Source organism: Sitophilus oryzae, unplaced genomic scaffold (genome assembly GCF_002938485.1).
Source record: "Sitophilus oryzae breed Bouriz unplaced genomic scaffold, Soryzae_2.0 scaffold_1869_pilon_pilon, whole genome shotgun sequence".
Lineage (NCBI taxonomy): Eukaryota > Metazoa > Arthropoda > Insecta > Coleoptera > Curculionidae > Sitophilus > Sitophilus oryzae.
This window is the reverse complement of record NW_022146578.1, coordinates 149,048-167,459: the sequence shown is the minus strand read 5'-3', so window position 1 is coordinate 167,459 and position 18,412 is coordinate 149,048. Positions and strand designations below refer to the sequence as shown.

The 18,412-nt window shown below is 29.6% G+C and overlaps 1 protein-coding gene across 1 annotated transcript in view; it reads right to left on the bottom strand.

Moving 5' to 3' along the window:
- LOC115883289 (adenylate cyclase type 6-like) overlaps positions 1-18,412 on the bottom strand; it is a 171,493-nt gene that overhangs the window by 53,692 nt on the left and 99,389 nt on the right. Inside the window, 3 exon segments of the mRNA XM_030901619.1 lie at positions 1,113-1,254; positions 7,469-7,627; positions 15,977-16,123. Coding sequence (XP_030757479.1) covers positions 1,113-1,254; positions 7,469-7,627; positions 15,977-16,123 — 448 coding nt within the window.

The window sequence follows — 18,412 nt, the reverse complement described above, 5'->3', positions numbered from 1 at the left end:
ATTTTTTCTCAATGTGTTTTAAATTAAAACTGCTAGAATGTAAAGCGAGACTCGCCTAAAATGTTTTAGATTAGATAAATAGAATTTATGGAAACGTACAAAAAGAGAATATATCTAGTTTCAATGTCTATCAGCTTAATTGATTGACAGCAATTAATATCAAACATACCGATCAATGCCAAGTGTCTGTTATATTAGTATCAAATATTAATTATAATTATACGTAATTAAATGCCAAATGTACACATAAAATTAATTAATTATTAGTTTGCTAAAGCAGTTTTTTCAATCGTAGTTATTTTATAAGGAAAACATTTTACAAGAGCAATTAAGTTTATTTTATATAAAAATTATGCTCTTCAATAACTCTTTTTTTATAATCTGAGCAATTCGGAGAATAACTGGCGGAATGATTCTTTGCTGCATGTACTAGGAATCATACATTTTTTTTGTATGTACACATTGATAGCTGTAATTAGTTAATTATACAGTACAATTAATTGTTTCAAAAAACAATTAGTTGTACAGGGGCGATTCCCTAAGATTTATTTTTTAAATCACCATAGATGCGATTCTGCGCTTTGTTTCTATAGAGTAGTTACTGAGGTTAAATTCTCCAGCAGTTAAATTTAGAGGTTTCATTCAGAGGTTAAATTCTTCGTAGCTACAGAGATTAAAGTCTTAATTTTTTCAATTTATTATAACTTGAACTGATAGTAGCTATTGCCATCAAAATTTTAGACGAATTGCTAAAAGTACTTGGAAGAAAATTAAAATAATTCGAAAAAAATAACACTTTAACACCATGTAGCTATAAAACAAAGCAGAATCGGACGTATGTTGATACAAGAAATAAATCTTATTTCTACTTAGGCAACTGTCCTCTAAGTCAGAGGACAGTCCTTTTTTGATCGCACTGTCCTCTTTTCTCTCGAGTAACGAAAAAGCCGTTTTTACACACCAACCTAAGAAATCTAAAAAAGTAGCCTCTATTGCAACAATGCTTAATAAAATTGTTAATCTGGCAACAGCATGTCTTTCACTAGCTCCACTCGCTCGTACAGAAAATAAATATTACAAAAATAACACAAAATATATTTTATTATACTTACCCCTCTATATGATGGCGCAACAATGAGAAACGTATCTATATTGTTGTCCTTTAAATATGAGTTTCGGTCACCTCCATTTCCCGGTTCCACTACGTAATCATTATCCAAACATTTGAGGGTCTCCTTCGTTATGTGTACTCTCCTGTAACAATTTAAAGCTTTTAGATGCGAGGCAAACGAGTCAGAAATGGCGTATATTTACGTTTGAGCTTTTGAAAGCGGATAAGTAAGCACGACGTCTAAAAATGTACAACCGGGAAAATAAAATGCATTTTGAATTTTAGGTTTTAGTTGGTTCAAGCTGAAAGTGACAAAACTGTAGATTTTTATACATCAAATCGTGGTTATTAACATTTTTTTTGTGTATGAACTTTCAATGATATTTAAAATCGACAATTTTTAATTAATAATACCGCAGAAAATATTGATTTTGGTTCGAGAAATACTCGAGAAAAAATACAGGGTGGTCCAATAATAGAGGAGGCCAGGTGTAACTGGGGAAACCTTAATATTAGAATAAAGAAAAAAACATGTATATGTCACTGTAAATGTCTGAAATGCGGTAAAACCTAGGTTTTATCGCTATTAACGAGAAAAAAATATAGATATTCCAAGTATCAATCCTGAAGCAGACGTTGTTGCATTAGAAAACAAATCAGAATGTTTTTAAATGAATGTTCAAAAATCATTCCGCTAGAAAGTGTTTAACAATGTAAATTATCAAATCAGATGGAGATTATAGAGAAAATAGACAATGAAAAAGAAAACAGATGAAAATCCTGAAATTATGGAAAACAGAGTTGGAAAAATTTCAAACATAAACTCAGTAACGACGGATAATTATAATAATTTTTAAGTAAATAAACGTTTTTGAAAATGGATTTCAATTTCTTGTCAACTTAGTATCATCATTTCATGGTTGTCCAAGAACTGAAATGTCTAAATCAACGTCTAAACTTTTTGTCCAATAACTAAGTTTTTGATAACCTGCCAATGTTTTTTTCATAATATCCATAATATTGGGAAAATATCCATAATATTGGCAATTTTCAAAAATCGTCATCCAAAATATTACCATTTGCCACAGGCAGATTAATGTAGCTTGAAAAATATTCGTACGGTGACAGTTTAAAATTAAAATAAATCTGTCCAAATAACTACCTAGTTTACCCTAGGTCATTGAACATCGAAGATAATCTTTTAGTGTAATAAGTATAAAATAATGCTAACTAAATATAGCTAACGGAATTGTAACAGACTTTTTTATATAATTTTCTCTAATAACGAAACAATTAGTACATAACAAATTAAAGTGTGATACTTGAAACTTTTTTTAATTACTAAAAAGTTTGTTTAATTATTTTCGAAAAGTTAATGATGAAATCCATATTTTTAATTAAACTGAAATATTATATCTCAAAGAGTATAACATGATTCTAAATCTTTTTTTACATATTAAAATTAATTTAAAGATATAGTTAGACTTAATAAAAACATTTAGTTTCGAAGATATACAGCAAAAACTGGACCTACAACCCTAATTTTTCACCCTTCTACCATCAACCCCTACTTTTTAATAGCGATATTAGAAATTTGTCACTAATGCATACTGTCACTAATTATTTTTCTTTGAGGTTCACCTGTCTTATCTCTTAAACTCAAACTCAATCATTGTTTGAAAAGTGTATTATTTTAGCTTTATTTATAATGATTGGAAACAAAACTGCAAACATTCTAATATTTATGAAATATGAATAGTATTTATAAAACTGAAATAAATACTGGTTATGTAAAAAGGTATTCTCTTAAAATTATCTAATTTCTCCAAGTTATTATTTTAAGAATTAATTTTTAAACTTATGACTAAAATTCTTTTATAAATCGTTTTGTCGTATTTGTTCAAGTAGCATTTAAAGCTTATTATATAAACATATATGCTAAAAGTCTGAAATATAAGGCATTTCGTATTTATTTCGGAGTCTCGTTTCGGTAAAACCCCGCCAAATTTAATTCTATCCTTGTGCTAACCTGATGGATTTTTCTTGTTGTTTCCATCCCCAATTGGTAGGTAACCTTTTTTATTCCCCTCATATCTTGTTTGCATGTAAAATTTCTTATTGTTTACTTGTTTGTTATTCGTATCTCGTATAACCTTTTTTAAAAGGTACACACAGAAATATATCTCATCAAAAAGCGTTCATATTATAGTAGAAAAAGGACATTATTTATAAATTTACAAATTAAAAAATAGCATTAAAATTTGGCGTCTGATTTTCGATAAAAAAATGTTGTATCTATTTTAGATATGCTCAAACTTTCTTGTTAATTATACAATTTGTATAATAAAATTGATTATAAATATTAAGTAGTTGATCTTTAGTACCTACATAGAGATTCATTTCTTCTGCAATTTGATTGAATGTTATATTATCAGAAGACAAAAATCTTATATAGGGTGTTTTAGAAAGCATCTGCCATCTTTCGTAAGGACATTCATCATGTAAAAATAAGATTTATTTTTCATATCAACATAGGTCCAATTCTGCTTTGTTACGTAGCTTCAGGGGGATAATTTTTTTTTCGATTTATTATAATTTCCTTCCAAATGCTTTTAGCGATTCGAATAAAATTTTCAGGGTAAAAGTTACAAAAAGTGCAACATATTTTTATGCTAAAACAGTATAGGCATATTCACCAAGGACGTGCATATGGATTATTACAGGAATAATTTTCTAAAAAAACATGTGCGCCACAGACCTTTTCTCTTGTTGGCAAAATTGTGTTTTACATGTGGAATCTCCCCACGGGAGATGGCACATGTTTTTTGAAACACCCTGTATAAATTATTGAAAAGGATTTTCCTATTATATATTAAATACATTTTCGACTATTCAATTCTTACGTAATTTCGATTATTTTATTTAATTATTTTTATTTAATTTTAATTTTGTGGTAGCAACGTAGTTACGAGCTAAGTATTTACCAGAAAAAAAATATGATTATTTTTACTCTCCATTTTTTATAAAAATTACATTTTACTGGGAATTTTAAATATCATCTTGTACTTTTAGTTTAACATTTCTATCTATTAAATTATTCTGTTGAATGTATTGATGTAATTATAATTTAATTTTATAGAGAGATTTTAAAGATGAACATATATACTTATTTTTTTTCCATAGCAACTGTGAAAATTGCCTTATATCTATCAAAAATAGGTGATAAAATAGTTCTTTAACCGCAAAGGTAGATTAAATGATACTTTAACAGCGAGGATAGGTTAAAAACTTTATTTCTTCTCGCACGTTTTTCAATTGCTTCCATTTTTGAAAATTTTTGTATTCCTTTTCATAAGTTATTCGGGATTTAAATGGAGTAGTTTGGATAATGGTGATTGTCGCCTCAGCCTGAATATCTTTGGCAATTTACTTATTTCGTTTTGAGCCATTTCTGGCTTCAATTCAATCAGCAATCGACACGAAAAAGAATTAAAAAATATCGACTCCTCACAACTAAAGAGACAGCTTTATTTATTTGTCAAGTCGACGAGTTTTAAACGGTCGAAGTTAAATACAAAAGTTATAGGATTTTTAAATATCTATTAGCGAGTAATAAATTTAAGTATACAGGGTGGGCCATAAAGTAGTGGCACATAAAAGTTTCATTTTTTTAAATAGAACCCGCTCTAAGCAAAAATCGAAATACACCAAATGTACCTCAAGCCAACCGTTTCCGAGATATTGACTTTTGAAAATATCAATTTATGTACTTTGTGTATTACGATTATTGCTTAAAATTGAAGGAAGAGGCCTTTTTTAAGAGTTTTTTAAGAACTGAACTAAAAGAGTTCTTAAAAAACTCTTTAAAAAGGCCTAACAAGCCGAAACATATAGGTATGTAGAGTTAAAGTTACTCTTATTAAAAGTTTTTTGATACATCTAAAAGCGTGTTTTATTAAAAAAAATACTAAATAATAAATCGATATTCAACATTATATATTTCAATAATTGTTTTCTAGTAACATATTCATTTTAAAACTTTTTTAGTTTTTATGTTTGTAAATTTAAAAGGTAAAATTATAACTGATGTTTATATCTAGTAATTTTAATTAGGTACAGTTTCTTAAGGATGCACATTTTTACACTTTACGATTTAGACAGTTACTATTTTTATTTGATATTAACTAAACATTTTATAATTCTGTTGGTACTGACTTTTCTATTATAGTTTTTTTTATCGATTTTTATCGATTATCGATCTTGTTTAAATCGTAAATGTTTTAGAAATGACAAGCAGTTTTAACCACAAATATGCATGACTAAAGGTTTAAACATTTTATTCATAAGATAACTAAGTAATTCATTATTTTAAATAATTATATAAACGAATTTAAATGTTCAATATATATTTACAATATCGGAAAGAGTCTAATCGAACTTTTTAACCCTTAATTATAACACCTTTTTTAAATGTTATAACCAATTTTTGCAAAAGTATTGCAAAGTATTGCAGATTATAAACATGAATAGTATCTGTATATTAGTTCAAATTCAAGATCAACCGATTTGTTAATATATTCCAAATTCTAACCGCATAACGATGCTTATTTTGGTCGAATATTGTGGTTGATTTAACCAAATTGAAACAACTTTATTGAAATATTTACATCTGCATATTACAACACAATTGACCATATTGTTTACCTCTAAAGCAGGAACCGCATACTGATACTAAATGCTTTAGTAGGGAATATACGTCCCGTTGTTCATCTCTATCTAAAGAAAATAACCAACCATTCGTAATTATAAACATAAAATTTAGAAAAAATATTATAGAAAAAGTTATTTTTTATTTTAAATTAAAAAAAATATATATTTACGCTTAAACCGAACACATCGATATTAATTAAATCAAATTATTTAAGTGATATTTTCAAAAGTCAATAACTTGGAAACGGTTGGTTTGAGGTACATTGAGTGTATCTCGATTTTTGCTTAGAATTAAAGAAAGAACCGAAATATGCAATAATCTACAGGGGGGTTCATTTAAAAAACTGAAACTTTAATGTGCCACGATTTTGTAACCTAAGCTAACCGACTTATATTTTACCTAATAATCGACCGTTCCCATACATAACAGCGACCCTGTATAATAGGAAGACAATATTAATATTATCAAAATTACTTAAAAATATAATTTTGCTCTCCTTTTCAAATACTTAATCTACTTTAATAGAATATGTGGCTAAGAAAATATGATACACGAAATATACAACTATACATAAGAAAAATACATGAATAAAAATATATCATACGTAAATTTATTAAATACATATCACTAAGGATACTATAAATGAAAAGAAGTAGGCGTTTAGTTGACTTTTGCTGGTCTAATCGGCTACTGTTCTCATGTCATTTAATTACCTCTGTTTGTTCTGGATTAGACTTAAACAAGACGAAGTGAGTGACATGGATAATGGCATTATCAGCCAATAGGATACAACGTTATGGGACGCGTATTTGTATCTCGTAACATAAATTCAATGCCTGCTTCAGGTACATTGTAGGGAAATGCATAGGATATAGAGATCTTATACGAGATATTTAGTAGAAAATTTATGGACCTTAGCCTGTATATATTTATAATTTAGAGATAATAAAATTTATTTTATAGTTTGACAATCATTTTTATATTATTGGTTTTCGATATCATAATACTGTTGTATCTGATACACATTTCTTTATAATTCCAAAATATAGTTCTAAAATTATTATATTAATAATAACTTTATAATTAAAACCATGTCAATTGTTACTAATTATTATTTTAAGAGGAAGAAATCTTGAATTAATAAAACACAATAAGACAAATCTATTTTCAAAAAATTGTTGAAGGTTTTTGTTGAAGAGATTCGGTTGTTTTTTTCTCATTTAAATATCAATATTAATAAATTTTAAATTAATAATTAATTCAATTAATAATTGATTAACATAAAATAATAATAGTTTATTTTTTATATTAGTTAAAAAATATTATCTTATTTATTATCATTAAGCAATAACGTTTTGCAATTAGTGATTGACAGAGGTATTCATGTAAGAAAATATTAAAAAATGCAATCAGAGAGTACCAAAAATGTAATCAGAGGGAGGTAAGAATATGGACAAGTATACATTTTATTTTCAATATCTATAACACCAAAATGCTCAACAGTGATTTATTTACCTTTTTAAATATCTTATTATTGATGAGAAAAATGTAGATTAATACTTATTTTTTAGCCTATTTATTTTTGATCTGTTTTTATTTTGAATTTAGTTTAATTTGATCATAGTTTACAATTACAAGTTTCTTACCCTGGAATTCCGCCACTCTCCATGTAATTGGCTAGAGTAACGTCGTTGGACCAGACGTCGAATTGCCATTTTCTCAGACCCAAGACGCCACAGTGAACCCTCCCTGTGTGGATACCGACTCGCATGTTAACGTTGACGTTCATCACGTCACGGACTAATCTGAAATTTAGATTGCTGCTTTTAGATGAATGACTTTGAATAACGGAATTTCTGCTTATCCTATTTTTTATCTCTCAGGGTTTTATTTTATTCGTATTACCAATTTGTTCTTTCCGTCAAAGCTGATTATTTGTCTCTGCTCGTAAATCAAACAATGTTGTAAAACCTTTCTTATATATTTCCTGTGAAATTGAGTCGTATATGTGTGTAACAGCGCGTGTGTATGTAACGAATCACCTGTGGGATATGATATAGAAAATCTAGGAATGGAAGGGCTTTCCAGGGAATAAAAGGAGTAGCAAAAGGAATTCAGGGCTTTGTTATAAGTCGTTAGATGAAGAAGGATTTCGAGAAAAGTCGGAATATTGGAGTAGTATTTTTAGCTGATAATATTAAATTCATGATGTGAGATCGAAATATACGAAGTGACTCTTTGTGAAAATAACAAATTATAATTTTTAATATGATACATATTTATGGAATGTGCTACAAGTATACGTAACGTAGAAGTTAAAAATATTTTACATGTATACAAATGAAGAGTTTAGAGGAAAAAAACACGATAAGCGTCATTTTACTAATTTTACAGAAGAGCACTGGACGACTGGTGGTTATCAGGTTCTTTCTGTATATTCTAAATTTTGACTAGGCATATGTATATCATAGAATTTAACAAATTATTGCCCTGCAGAGTTTATACATTATATAGGGACCAGTTAGACCTACTACAATATTTAAAATCCAAAAATTAAGAAATTGGCGCTTATCAAGTTTTTCCCCTGGACCCTTCAAATGAAATACACAAACAATTTTGGAATTCACACCGGTCGATATATAAGGTATTCCGAATTGTATTCGGGAAACTGAGGCAGCATATTCTGAAGATAAAGATGTGTAAAAAAGTTCGCCTAAATGTTTGTCCTAAAATGCTTCGTTGTGTTTGTTCGTGTTTTTGTTTGATAATATAATGTATGTAAAGCATAACATATTTTTGGTTCAGTAATTTTTAATGAATAGTTGATTATTTATAGTACCAAATGAATATCAAATATTGAAGTGATGGCTCAATACAATATGAATAAAATAACAATAAAATTGGTATATTTGCAATACAAAATTAAGTTTTAAGGATAAAGGTGTTACTAAAAATAATAAGAAATTCATATTTTTTTGCTTTAATTCGTCTAATGCTATTTACATTTTATGTAAGAATTATACCGTATCATCGAAAAAAAACGGCGTCTAGTTGGCTTGGAAATGAACATCGATGACATTCCCTAAATAATTTTACATATAAAATGAAAGCGATCTTCATTTCATAGCCATCGCTTACGCCTGATTCACAATCTTGAGGTAATAATAGGCAGTTGAAGCGTAGTGCCACATTATAGCCACATTACCTTCCTTGTATACCGAACGGCTCTAGCATGGCAAGCTGTACCTTGCTACTCCCAACGCGTTAAACGCTATATACGGGAGCTATTATTATTATATTAAAATATAAAAATAAACAAAATTATATTTGCTTGCTTCATCCATGTTACCGTAGATGGAGCTGAAAGTTTTGGTAGGGTATATATAAACAAACAAAATACAAGAAGCAGAAAAAGGGGCCAAAAACGGTAACGTGGATGAAGCAAGCATGTTTGTCCAATAGGCCGCTGGTTTTAATTTTGGCGGTACGATCTGTGATTGTCACAGTTACCGCTAGATGGAAAGAGCGTCTATCACTATCCATAGTAGTACGTTTTGTACTCAAATGCTATTCTCTGCTTTTCGTTTTGTCAGATTGAGGAGACGATGGAGATAAATCTCCGAAACCGGTTGTCGAATGGCTGTTCCCTTCAGTCTGATGAACTTAATGCAGAGAATAAGCATATATGTAGGGTTTTTTTGGCCCCTTTTTCAGCTTCTTGTATTTATTTGTTTAAAATTATATTTGTTTATTTTTCTATGAATTCTTATATTCTATTATTCTTTATGAATATAATCATTTCATTTATTTTACTCACTGTTGTAGAGTTATTAACACTGTATTTACAAAGTGTTCTTGTGATAGTCATATCTGATTAAATATTTCGAGTTGTCGAGCAAACAATGCTGAAGAACTTGTCGAAATGTTTTCTCTAATATAGATTCGCTGTGTGTGTAACGGATCACCTGTGGGACAGGATATCGGATAGACAGAAATGAGGGTTGCTTTCAAGGGAATAGAAGTTATGTGGAAAAGAACTCGAAACGTTGTTTTGGGTCGTCGTATAAAGTAGATAAAAGTAGCTGTAAAGCTCTTATGTATCTGCAGTTAATTACGAAAAAGTTTCGGTGTTGTTTATACCAAAATTATTTACACTGACTTATTTGAAATTCTATTAGTAAAATAAATTATTATTAAAGCAGTATAATACGTATTTCCACAATTATCAAAGTAAATGTATTTAACAACTCCAGATGTGGGCATGAAAACAAATATTAAAGAGCAGGTGTATTAATTATTAATTAAAACACGACTGTGTTCGCTACTATTGTTAATAAAATTAACTAATGCTTGGTGTTTCACCGAGGCTTTCATATGGATCGACATTCAATGGATAAAGTCAACATTCACTAACTTTGGCATTTCGCAGTAAGAGCGCTATTATCTTTGAATTTGAAGCTTTTAAATTAGGCAAGAGATGAAAAATAATATGTATTATGTAAATTTACATGAGATATTAATAACGAACCTTCTGACTTATCATCAGCTAAGAAATCTCGGTCTCCAAGATATTCGCTTATCTTATTGTATGTAACAAGTTGGACTCTGAACTCGATTGAAGCTTCGTTTAAAAAAACGATCTAATATAGTGCTTTCATTTGGCATTGTTGCTTTAACTGACATTTAAAGCAGTCATTGTAAATCAGCTACAAATCATTTAAAAATAGTTTTAAATCTGTTTGATTATATTAAATATTATGGAAATTAGTTAATTAAATAGAGAAGTTGTTACAACTGTTATTTTTTTTAGTAAATTCTTATATGATTAAGTAATGTATTTTAGGGTTGGAATTTCTGGCCTTGGGTGCCGATTTTCATGTGTACGAAGAGTACGGTCAACACGCTTAGTAAAATAAGATATACTGGATTAACGGGATGTAAGTGTTTTCCCAAGCGCATGGAATCTAGTGTCAGATTAAGTGGCTATGTAATAAATACTTCGTATTTTTGCTCTATCCGACTTACTAGATTTCCATAGAGATTCACTCGTATACATGTAAACGTCGACCCAAGGTTTCGTTTGCCAGGATGGTATACACCATTTTGTAAGGAATATATATTTTCTTATATAAGAGCGGGATTTTTTGTATAGAAAATTATTTGATCGAGGAGATGATTCTAGATGAACAACTATTTTTAACACTTATGGACATGTACACAAATTGGTCGAAAGCACTTATTTTAAAATGATAATATCCAAAATCAACTAGTTTGTTAGTTACTTCGATTTCATACAATTAATATTGCTAATAATAATACATACTTATTAAAAATAAGTTGCGTGTTGACTAGTAGATCGATATTTTAAATTGTCAAACGTGTCATAATAAATCATTTTGTGTTATATTCGTCACATTTGTTTGGAGAATCCCGTGTACATAAAATTTATTTTAAATTATGTAGAGTTACTTAAATTATCCTGTTTTACATTTTCTTCGTAGTGCTCAAAACAAATGAGATAATGAATTTTATCATTTAGTCAGGCTACATTTAACAAAGAGCGCGAATTGCAGCTATGGCGAAAGGAGGAAATATTTCTTAGTTCAACGATCGTTTGTAAGAATATCAATATCTCAATAACTGGTTATACGGATCATATTCCACGATTATAAATAAAAATAATTTGACATTTCATTGGTTAAATTAAATAATTAAGGGCAAACAATGCTGAACTACGTTACCTTTTGTTTTGGGTTGTGGAATAAAGAAGATATTATAAGGAGCTATAAAGCTCTCAATATATTTGTGGATAATTATCAAAGAGAAAGTTTCTATCCTAAAATTGTTCACTAACAAACTTTATTTCAATTTCGTTAATATTAACTTAATATCTATGTTTCGATTGAAGATAAATATACTTTACCACAATTCGTTCTGAAAATACACATAATAAAATAACAACTCAAAAAGTGGGCGTGAATACAAACACTAACAGATACGTGTATATATTTCGCACGAGTATGTGAGGGAGCTGGAATGGAAAATCTAATTTTATAAATTATATAATATAATATCAATGGTTAAATTATTAATTTAATGATTTATTTATAATGAAAAACGTAGGGTTGATCGGGGTAAGCTAGGGGTAAATGAAAAACGTCAAATTATCTATTCACATATCCCGCTTTTAAATTGTATATATGTCTGTCGATAGCAACACTGTTGCTAATATTTATATTGTATCCTAGCGGTGCATGGTTAAAGTGAAGGTAGGTTGATTTAAGTTATTTACTACCATAAAATTTATCTAGCATTTTTGCCGAAGCAAACAAAGCTTTTTTTTTCGTCAGAAAATATATTGACATTGTCAATCTTAAGTTGATTTTTGATAACCAAAGGATCTGTTGACACTTTGATTTAGAGATTAAATTGATAATATTAATCGGATAAAAACTCAGACTTGTTTTCATTTACCCCGAAACACATGTTCGAGGTAAAGGAAAACATGTTTCCTTTTTCCTCAAGTCAGTACAGGGGTGCCAGATCCCACGATTTATCGTGAGATCTAACAATTTTGTATTAAATCTCACGATCTCACGTGCGCAGGATCTCGTTGTTTTACGTTTTAATAAATTAAAAGATGCTGCTTTCAGAAATATTAAAATATCTAAGTTACTGCCTAAAATGTGATGTTCCTATTAATATTCATTTACCCTATGTTCACCTCAACTGCTATTCATAGCGAAAACTAAGCTGTTTTTATTTACCCGAATGTGATGGGTAAATGAAAATATTCATGGGGTAAATGGAAACGCATTAAAATAATCGTTTTCTCTACTTCAATGAGAATCGTCATGTTTTTTATGTATATTTTCACATACTAAGTTGAGAAGGAACCGCCATCCATAGGAAAACTTATTTTGAGTTACAGGTACCTTATCAAGATAATTTTAAAACAAAGTTTGCAAAAATTATTTTTATTTACCCCGATTGACCCTATATCACCAATGAAGTAGGTATTATTGTGTTTCATAAAACTGATTACCGTTAATGGCTTTTCTAGACCAAAACAGCTATTTTAAATGTCAGTACATGGTTGTTATAAAGCAATTAAAAATATCTTAGTCATTATGGAATATATCGATCTTTTTTTTAATTATAATTTCTTTCCTTTTTCTAAAAAGTCCATTGGTAATATAAATATCATATATTACAGGTAAAATCACAATAACATGATGAAGAAGATAAAATTTAGGGTATTTTACTTTTTTCTCACAACCTTGTTTTCCATCAGGACTACTTGATTGTAAACATAATAATAATAATAGCTCCCGTATATAGCATTTAACGCCTTGGGAGTAGCAAGGTTCAGCTTGCTATACTAGAGCCGTTCGGTATACTGAGGAAGGTAATGTGGCTAGCACTACGCTTCAACCGCCTATTATTACCTCAGGATTGTGAATTCCAAGTACTCATTTAAGGCTGAGTCGACCTAGGTACCCACACTATTTTTATTTTAAATAAAAATAGTCGGCTGATGAAATGCCGGGTGTTGTCATGTTTTTTTTATTAAGTATACCTGAATGTTTTTTTAATTATATATAAGAGTTAATTTTTACACAAAAAAAATAATAAAATATGGCCACCTAGACATCATTGTAAAAATCTTATACTAAAAATTGGGATACTAAAAAATACATTTCTTTATTTTGCTTCTGAAAATCTTATTTGACAACCTTCTTAGTATCAATATTATACGGCATCATGCTAATATTCCGTTCGAAAATCACGTCGGTGCACTGAACGCGAGAAGCATAAAAATCTCTGTTTACAGCCAATATGCTCCCGCTCTGCATCGGATTTATCCGTAATTTTACACTAGATACACGCTTTTCTCGGTGTTGAAATTATATTTTTCTTCGGTACGAACGTATATTTTTCTTAAATCGAATGGATAGAATCCGTGCAGATTGAATCGTTTTCTTCAAATTCGTATGATATATAAAATATTCCTAAGACAGTTCTTCCATGTATTTTTTCACAATATGAAATTGACTTGGGCTGAAACGTAAATTTACATGCACAGGTATGCCTTTAGGAACGTGATTTTTTATTCAAGGTGACAATAACCTGTTAACGTGAATTTTAAGGTAATAGCAGAGTTTAGGTTATGCGGTTGTCGTGATGTGGTTCTTTTCATTTATCCGTGATTTTTTACTTATTGTTACTTTAAACTTTGGTTGCCATTTCGCTATTATAGTTTCCTATATTAACTAGGGTATTATTTCTCATAGATATCGTGCTGAAATAAAACGAACATATAGGCTTGGTGCATTCTATTAAATGGCGAGAATACGAAAAATTTATTATTTAATTATTCTAAAAGTGTTGTAAAAGAAGTATAATTTGTGAAGACTCTAAAAATAAAAATAAAAAAGTAAATGTTTTGCTATCTTCGGAAGGTCTAACTTGTATTATAATTTACTAGTTTTTTCCCGCCACTACGTTTGCGTTACACCTCGAATCGTTCATGCATTGATTTAAATGAGTGTTTACTTCTTTATAGATAGAGCTAGTGAGCCTTACAAATGCAATATTTATACTATGTTTTTAAGAGTTTTACAGCTACTCGTATTTCATATGAAAGTTAGCAATTGTCGATTTTCTGGGTATTATACAGGGTGAGTCTTGAATAAGTGCAAATATTTTCAGGGCTGGTAGATCTCAATAAAAGAAGCATATTTTCTCTTTACCGCTTTTTAACACTTTTTTTCAAATTTCAAACTATTTCTATTGACTGAAACTAATTAGGTATGGTTGGATAGAGGGTGTATATGGTTTTTTATTTCTTAATTATGTATAGGGTGTTTCAGGAATCGAACCAAAGTCGAAATTTTGCAAAATCTAAAAAAAGAAAATCTCTGGAAAATAATAAATAGTGAAATGACTATTTACCCCCTATAGATAGAACCCTACCTATGGTGCCATATAAACTTTATTACTAAAATAAATAGTTTTGACACATTAAGTTTTCAATTGAATATTTGAAATTTCCAATTGTCGCTTTTCTTGAATACTCCCCCGATTTATTTTTATTTTTCAAGAGCATTAATACTTTTTTTATACTTTATTTTTTATACCTTGAAGGATGGTTTGAAGAAGAAATATTTTGTTCATATTATTGATGTCACTAAATAAACCCTTGTATAAAATTTTATAGTTCTAGATGTTATAGTAATGCATTTTCGTACAACAAACTTTCATTCCCTATTCTAATCACTCCCTATAGATATGAATTTTAATTCTCTAACCAAACCAAATTATTAACTAATGTCTTTTAAATGCTAATAGTACCCTAAAAATAGTTCTCCCAATACCCACAAATAAACCTTCTCTTTCTCCCTGATATCAGCAGGAATAATAGCTGACCATACGTCGGCAGCTGGTTCCTCGGAGGTGGACTGTTTTTAGTGGGTAACAATTCCGAGACCTACACTGTCTAGGGGTTAATTCTATGGCCGTCTCTCTCGAGATGGTGATGGGAATGATCACTATTCGTTTATGAAAGATTTTTAAACCACCTTTTACCAAAAAAAAATTAGTTTAGTCTATAATAATCTGCTGATGATGCTAACATGGTTAGCGAAACGCGCGTCCAGTGTAAAAGTAAAAGTGTTTTGGTGTATTCTGGTAATTTAGTGTTTTATTTTGCAATTTGACCAGTATTCTAGTTGTCCCCTAGTATCGATACTAGGCGTAATTTAATACAGTCCATGTTATTCTTATGGTGTTATTTCATTTTCGACTTTATGATTTGCTTTCGCATTCGCTCATGCATATAGAATAGCAGACAATGTCACCTCGCGCCGGATCGTTTTGTCATTCACGTTTTAGCCATTCACGAATTATTTTTTGAAATTGTTAACAGCTGCGAACTGAACTGTGAAAAAAAAACGTAGATAGTGATAGTTTGCCCATCTCTAGTTTTTGTGCAAGTATGTTTGGTGGGCATCCGTTGAAATAAATTTAAATTAGATCCAATTATGCAGCGGTGATTTCTAATTTCCCCTGGCCTCTCCGGCATTTCGACCTTTTCGGTCGGATCGGGAGAGGCACATTAAACGTTCGAATTGACGGTACAGGAATCTACTTACGCGATGGCATCAATCATGTCCAGACCCATTTCAACTGTGCACTGGGCGTGATCGGGGCGGGCTTCCGGAAGTCCGGACACACAATAGTAACAGTCCCCCAGCAATTTGATTCGGAGACAGTGGTGCTCGGCGGCCAGCTTGTCGAACCTGAAAACAAGGCGCATCGTTATCGAAGAGCAAAAAGAAAAAAGTGATACATCGATGGGTTGAATAGTGTAACGGCTTAAAATGTTGTGAGGGTATTAAACTGAAATGCCGATGTATCATGTTGAGGTAATCCTCTGAGAATGGGGATTATGTGTAAATTATAAAAAACGATTTATACGATTTTTATTGATAATAATTATATATGCTAAAATTATATGCGTATTCTATTAATTAGTTGTGATCAGGTAGTAATTATTAATTTGAAGTTTGACTTTATTAAATGCCCTTTTAACAGAAACGTCAACGGGTTAATAATCCTAGATCATATATACCATAGAAAAAAGAAACAAGTTTAGATTGGAAAGTGCCCATAAGGACAATGTAAGTACTAGTGGCCCTATTCTTACAACCGTCGCTCTCCAAAGCTTTTGATAATTTCGGAGCGGTTCGGCTTTTTCCGGAATTATGTCGCCAAATATTATTTATTCAAATCTATTATTTTCTTTTAATTTTTTAAATAAAATACAGTTTGTTGCATATAAGAAACCTTATTTTATATAAGGACATGTATGAAATACCTATGAAACATTGAAAACCGACGTTATGCCACGATCCACGATGGATTTTGTAGTTCACAGTTCACATAGATTTTTAAGTTTTTAATGCCACTTTTTCACAATTATCATGGGTTTGAGTAAATAAACATTCAATTAAACTTACAAGATAGCAATAATTACTTTGAAAATAGACACTTTAAACATTTTTTATAAGTATTCTTTCAATGAGGGCGGTTTAAAAGGTAATTCTGAAAGATTTTATAATTCTTGAAGATTCTGACTTTGACAAGAGAAAATTATTTCTGTTCTTGTTTTCTGTTCTTAGCTATAGCAGCGCCCTACAACGTATGTGCGCTCCAAAATAATTATAAGTTTTGGCGGCAAGCTGAGCATTCCAATCTAAACTTGTTTCCTATCATAGATAAGATATATACTTAAGTAGATACGTGAATAACTGTCGAAACTGTCGCAAAATATCAATGACTTACATTTATCTTTTTTCTATGTTGCACACGGCGCGGCGTGCTTCTACTCTATCTATCCCTGTCGAGAAACTATCGTCCACTCGCCAAATTTGAATATTTATTTTAAAAATTCATATTTGTAAATTGCATATATTTTAACATGAAATTGGATGTTTACTGCCAAAAAAATAAAATTATATATGATATTCATTTTCAGAGAGCACTTATCGTATGAAATGTTATACCCTGGTTAAATTTTATCTAAATTTATGATTGATATATATTTATTAAAAAGTGTTGGGATGACATAAAAATAAATAAGATTTATTTTATAGGACAGGAATTGTATGTATTTTGTATTTGAGCTAAATATTTGACATAAGCAATGACAAATGTAGTAGATATGCAAAGTTCTAATTTCTACTATATCTCAGTATTATTTTCATAATATTATAGATAATTATATAGAAAAAAATAGATTTAAAAATATCTTATACTTTGATTTTATAATTTGTATCCTTTAACAAATTCACTATGCAAGTTGATTATATTTCATATGCAAATATACTAATGTATGTTTAATAACATATATGTATATAGTCATTTTAATATATAATAGTTATAATTATATTAGTTTCAAATTAAAGAATCGTTAAATTAATATTTCGTCATGCGAATGAATTAAACAATATAATAATAATTTATCAGCGAAATCTAATCTGAAGTGATGTTCAAAATATATTTAATTTTGGGAATTGGTATTTTTGGCAGACATACTGGTACCCATATCCGCACAGTTATTTTAATAAATATCAATACATTTGGATGTTTATTTCCGCACGTGCGGAGAATACAAAGGATATATTTAGTAAGCATTGACGGGTCGTTTAGAACAAACTCGTACACTGGTTGAATCGATATAAAAACATTTTATTAGAAGCATTTTGTTCAATATCTTTACTGTCATAAAAGTAAGACAAAAATTTGATTTTTTGCTGTGCGTTTGAGCCCTGAGACTCTTTATGGGCATAGGCTGATATAGTAATTAATTTTGTTACAATCTATCAAAATTAATACTTAATTCTGGGTTTTATGGTATACTTTTTCAGGGGGTGGTCTTTTGGGTATACTTTTAGGGGATGGTGGTTTGTTAGAGGTGATTTTAATTTTATATTTTTATTAATATATTATTTATTAAATTCGATACTAAAACACACTAACAGGGGATTTTTTTATAATTATTAATATCCTAGTATTAATAATCCAAC